General features: G+C 49.2%; 1 protein-coding gene across 3 annotated transcripts in view; it reads right to left on the reverse strand.

Moving 5' to 3' along the window:
• The window catches only part of LOC129711962 (netrin-G2-like), a 74,020-nt gene extending 72,708 nt beyond the window's left edge, over positions 1-1,312 (reverse strand). The window contains exons 1-2 of one of the 3 annotated variants that reach the window (XM_055660029.1): positions 1,128-1,311; positions 297-873 (exon numbers count right to left, since the gene is read on the reverse strand). In XM_055660029.1, the coding sequence (XP_055516004.1) occupies positions 297-527 (231 nt within the window). In that variant the 5' untranslated portion in view covers positions 528-873; positions 1,128-1,311. The other 2 variants (XM_055660031.1, XM_055660030.1) reach the window with 2 other exon arrangements.
• Positions 1,313-6,000: the final 4,688 nt, after the last annotated feature.

A 6,000-nucleotide genomic window follows, 5' to 3' on the forward strand; every position in this document is an offset into this window, starting at 1 on the left:
TTTGGAGATACAGCGCGGAAACAGGCCCTTCGGCCCAGCGAGTCCGCACCGACCAGCGACTCCCCCTCCCCCCTCCCCGCACGAACACTATCCTACACACACACAAGGGATAATTTACAGTTATACCAAGCCAATGAACCCACAAACCTGTATGTTCTTGGACGTGTCTGAAAGTTTACTCGGAATCGGACCAGTGCATGAAATAGCAACCATTAGACATGAGGTACAGATGGAAACAGTGTCTCTTGCCCGCGTATCCCCGCTACACTCCCCGCCCGCCCCCCTTCCCCACTCACCAGGGCACAGAAGCGCTCGGGCGGGTCCCCACAAGTCACGACAGCCGGCTCCACCTTCACTTTCAGGTAGGGCTTCATGGACACGGGTCTGGGTTGACAGGCGTAAAACTCCCAGGAAGGGCCGTCATCGGTGTTGACCAGCGACTTGCAGCTGTCGTACTGTGTCCTGGCCGGCAGCAGAGAGTAGATGAGGGCGGCCAGCTGTAGCATGGGCATGGGGCCGGAGCGCATGGTCCCCGGGCGGAGCGCACACGCGGGCTCGGGTCGGGTGGCGAGGCGTGCCGGGCACGGGCTCAGTTCAGCACGGGTAGCAAACACACAGCAGACCCGCTCCGCCACATCCCGGGCGCTCCATAGTTCCCGAGAGAACTCAAACCCCCCGCCAGCTGAACCTCATAGATCCAACCCCTTCAGATGTCCGTGCAGAGGGAGCGGGTCGGTCTGGCCGCTGTCCAAGTGTTAACCCGCCGCTGTAAAGTCCTCCAAATGCAGCCGGGGATTACTGCGAGCCCATCTGGACGGCCTGAGCTCTACGCCTCTCCAATCCTCTCCTGATTCGCGTGCACATTCTCGGCAACTAAGTGAGAGAGAAACATAGGCGTGAGCTGACGCGGGCGCATAACTTACACTAGCTGGAAAGGCGCCTGCTTTGCGCGTTCCTTCACTCCCACTGACAGGAGGGGTTTCCCACAGCGCGGCGAGGCGCACACGCCCCTCTGCTCCAGTTTGGCACCGCGGTTGTGGAGGGCGGCCGCGAGTTTTACTGCGGGAATCAGGGGTCATTGGTGGAGAGGAAGGGTGGCAGGGAGAATAACGGAAGGTGAGACCGACCTGGAGGAAATGAGCGACCCGGTGCTTTAAACATAACGCGCGCTGGAGGCGGGAGCTGCCTCCACATCAAAGGTTGGTCGCGTCCCGGCCTCTCCTCCTGGCTTCAAGGGCAGATGGCTGCACATGCCGTGGTCCAACTTAATGTGGAGACTAAATCCCTCTAACACTTTCAATCACTATGTGTGCTTTTATGTCAGAGCAGCATCAAGTCTGCGCAACTTCCTCCAGCGCAGCCCCGGGGCTCGGCTCTTCCCAATCAGCTTAAAGGGACAGCGCTGAGCCCAAGTGCTCTTAAAGGGGCAGATGCCGGAGACGGGCGTTTGATGGGGTGTAGTGGGGGATCCGGAGTCCGTAAAGAACCCATCATGAGGATGGGAAGCGGGAGGAATGGCTCCGAATTGACTGGCCAGTATTTTCTCACGGCGGTGAGGTGGGATGGAGGGGGGTGGGGGGGAGTCGAGAACAATTTGGGCCACTTTGGGCCAGTTATCCAAACTCCCGATCGGCTTTCTGGGGAAGGGTGATTCAAAGTCATATAAGTAAATTCACGTCTCAATTTTCTTTAGAAGGTAATCGCAATGTAAAATTAGAACGAGCTGGCTCGAGAGGAAACGGGCTTAAAGACAAGCGTACTGACATCTCAAAGCTATTAAATGTGTTGAAATGTCACCAGCGCCGTCACTTGGCATCAGGCAGGTGAACTTCACAGTGAAAGAAAGTACACGCACGGCACTCTCCCCGGTCCCTGTATGGACAGAAAGGGCTGCGGTGTGTGATGAACTTTAACCTGGAATCTGTGCAGGACTGAGCCTCGCAAAAAAAGCCGGTTACACCGCGCTTAATGCGCTCAAATCCCCCTGCCAGATGGGAGAGGTTCTGCAGAGCTCCGACTGCGAATCGCACCGCCAGTCTCTCCACGCCCTCACCCACATTGGTTGTTTTTTTTTTAAATCATTAAGCAACAGACAATGGAACAGAAAATAGATTATTTTCAGTTAACACTGCATCTGCTCTGTCTGTCCTTTGACTTAATCCGGCTGTGCTCGGCGGCGCTTTGACCCAGTTCCAGTGGTGTGCTGCTGGAGAACAATGTACAACTGAGAGAGCGAAAATAAAGACTAGCAGATGCTGAAAATCTGAAATTAAAAAATAGATAATGTTGCAAATACTCAGCAGGTCAGGCAGCATCTGTGAAAATAGAAAGAATCCACCTTCTGGTTCCTGAAGCTCTCATCAGAGGAGGGCGAGGTCTGGGAAGAAGAGCGTTCCTGATAGGGCGGGGGTTGCGATGTGGTCGGCAGTGGGGGTATGTTGGTGAAGGCTTGTACGTTTGAGAATCATCTCTGTGGTTGAGGTATAAGGAGAGGGAGAGGCAAAAAAAGGGGGGAAAGAAAAATACTACAACTTTTCAACTTTAGACTTTAGAGATACAGTGAGTCCACCGAGTCCGCGCCGACCGTACACTAGCCCTATCCTACACACTTGGGACCATTTATAATCTCCAATTTTTACAGAGGCCAATTAAACTACAAACCTGTACTTCTTTGGAGTGTGGGAGGAAACCGTAGCTCCCGGAGAAAACTCACGCGGCCTCAGGGTGAACGTACAAATCCGTACAAACAACACCCGTAGTCAGGATCGAACCCGGGTCTCTGGCGCTGGAAGGCAGCAATTCTACCGCGGTGTCACTGAGCGATTGAACACAGCAGTGCGAGAAATATGAGATCAAAGAGAACGCTGCAAATACCCACACCTGATCGGTGCAGACCGGGAGAGAAAATCTGAGCTAACTACCAGTTAATGACCGTTCATCAGAACTGCCCGATTCCACCACCAACTGGAAAAGCTGGTTCCGTGAAATAGTTGCGTTCAGTGTTGATTGCTGAGGTGCCCAGTTGTCACATCGGGTGTTAATCCGTGATCTTACCTTGGCCTTCAAACAGCAGTGTACAAGGTCAAAGACGGGAATATGTAAGAAGGATCTGAAAATGCTGGTTTAAACCGAAGAAAGACACAAAAAGCTGGAGTAACTCAGCGGGACAGGCAGCATCTCTAGAGAGAAGGGATGGGTGACGTTTCGGGTCGAGACCCTCCTTCAGGCAGGAAGGTCATGGTGGAAGAGGGAAGAATTCAAATGCGAAGCAATTTTCCAGACTGAATGAAAGTTTACCTCCATGATTTCACTCAATGTACCTTTGCTTACCTCGTAGAGGAGACCACATTGGATTGCGCTTCATCAAATGCGATTCGCGTATGTCCTACACAGTTGCGTTGGGTTTGGATCTGATCTTTGGATAAACCAAATGCAAATTGGGCCACTGCTTTACATAACATTCAGTCCACCGCTGTGAACCTGATCTTCCAGTCACTAGTTCGCCACCCTGGATCCACTCCGGCTTTGGTCTCTTACACTAGGACATTGAACCTAGACGGTATAGCACAGAAACAGGCCCTTCGGCCTACAATGTCTGAACCGAACATGACGCCAAGATAAATTAATCAGCTTTGTCTGCAATGACCCATATCCCTCCATTCTCTGCATATCCAGGTACCCATTTAACAAGCCTCTTCAACGTCACTATTGTATCTGAGTCCACCGCCATCCCTGGTAGCGAGATCCACGTGTAAAAACACCTGCCCCTTTATACTTCACACCCCGTACTTTGAGGATATGCCCCCCCAGTCTTTGTCATTTCCACGCTGGGACAAAGGTTCCGATTGTCTACCCCTTCCGTGCCTCTCATTGTACACTGGTCCAACGAATCTTAGAATAACCTCAAGGAACAACATCTGATCTCCCAGCTGGGCGCATTACCCTTATCAGGACTCAGCGCTCTCGAGATTACAGCATCTTTAACTTCCTGTGTCCCGATTAATCTCATACATTCATAAATTCTAGGAGCAGAATTAGGCCATTCGGCCCATCAGGTCTACTCCGCTATTCAATCATGACTGATCTATCTTTCCCTCTCAACCACATACTCGTGCTTTCGCCCCATTACCCCGACACTAATCAAGAATCTGTCAATCTCCGCCTTAAAAATATCAATTGACGGCCTCCACAGCCGCCTGTGGCAATGAATTTCACCGATTCACCACCCTACCACCAAATACATTCCTTCTCATCTCCTTTCTAAAGGTAATTCAAATCTATTTCAATCTTCACTCAGTGATCTCTCAGCGGACACCAACGCTATTTTTTACCCCGTCACTCTTGGATTCAACCCTCGCTCATGCTTGTTTTCCAACTTTGCCAGTTTCCGATGAAAGTCATCAACTCTAAAACATTTATCTCTCCACAGACGCTGCCCGTCTTGATGAACATTTCCAATATATAAATGGAATATGGGTTGTGTTCGCTCCTGCTAGGGAAACAGTCGAGGTAAAAAGAGACGCTTTCATAACTTCGATGTAGTGTAAGATGAAAATATAATATATATTCCTGTCGGACAACGACCAACTAAAAAACAAGCATGTCCCCTCTCTCATCTTTTGAATCAGGAATCTTCCACAATCTGTCTCCCCGGTAATTAAGGGGTGCGGGTACCGGTACTCACAGGATCTGACCATATCCCTTGAAGGTGCAATCTCTTCGCAAAGCTTGGCAGGTACCAGCTACAGAACAAGCGCCTTTCATTGACGTGTGGCGCCACACGACCCTCGCAATGCAGGCCTCTCATGATTTGCACGCGTGAGACAGGGAATTGCAGCACATTCCATGTTTCTATCGATAAACTTTATTTTTGAATAGTTTCAGATTTCTAGCATTTGCAATATTTGGCTTGCTGCTAACATTCAAGAATTCTTGCTTTGATTTCAGAATTGCAAGATTCAGGAGGTTTTTTTTGTAATTCCTAGAAAGGAATCGAGTTAAAATACATTGATTTTTTGGCGGGAGTGATTCGGAACTGAAGTCTCCCAAATTCACATTATCTTGATAGAGTTTGCAGCCAGGACTTGTATTCAAGCAGTTTCCCAGGGATTAATTTCCAAACCACATGCAATCTATTTCATCAATTTGCCAAAATCGTTGCATTTGTGGACAATATTAAAACAGAGAAGTAATAAAATAAGGATTTGGAACACATATGAAAATGGCTGAGAAGCGGCAAATGAAGTTTATTAATAAGGATCACAAATGTAAACTACACGAGACACGAGACAAAGCCATGTGTCACTTGAAGTCCAAGTGAACAGAATTGTTGCAGGAAGTTTCTCAAGGGAACACACTTTCTGCAAGTATGGGTAGACAAAAATGCTGGAGAAACTCAGCGGGTGAGGCAGCATCTGTGGAGCGAAGGAAATAGGCAACGTTTCGGGTCGAACCCCTACTTCAGATGGAGTTGGCCTTTGCTGTAATTCACTTGCCCGTGTGTTAACCTTCCTAAAGGCGCTAGGTATCAGAGCCATGCGTATTCAGTGGGTGGGTACTTGTAGTATAGATGGCACCTGTCCGGGTTTGTTAAGTGATAGAGGGGGCACTCAGATACTTTAGCTGGGTGGTGAGCGAACCAGCGGATTCACCGTGACTACCTCTTGTATTTTGTTGCAAGGCTCCCATCAGAAAATAACGACTGCAATGTTAGGGCGTTCGGGTCAAACTGCACCTCCATTGGGAAGACCAGAAACTATTTATAAGGTTAACAAGATGCAACAGATGTCGTGCGGAGTCGGGGCAATGTTTGAATGAAGACATGCTCAGCTTGTAACTAGGTGCTACTGTGGTGGCAGAAAAACCCCCAACTTGTAGAGAAGGCTCTGAGAGGGTCAGTAAATTTGAGTTTAATTATAGGATGGAGAGGCTTTTTATTGATAATAGAAATTTCGGGATATTAACATTAGTAAGCGCATCTGGAGCAACATTTCTTTGAAG

The sequence above is a fragment of the Leucoraja erinacea genome, chromosome 31 (assembly GCF_028641065.1).
Source record: "Leucoraja erinacea ecotype New England chromosome 31, Leri_hhj_1, whole genome shotgun sequence".
Lineage (NCBI taxonomy): Eukaryota > Metazoa > Chordata > Chondrichthyes > Rajiformes > Rajidae > Leucoraja > Leucoraja erinaceus.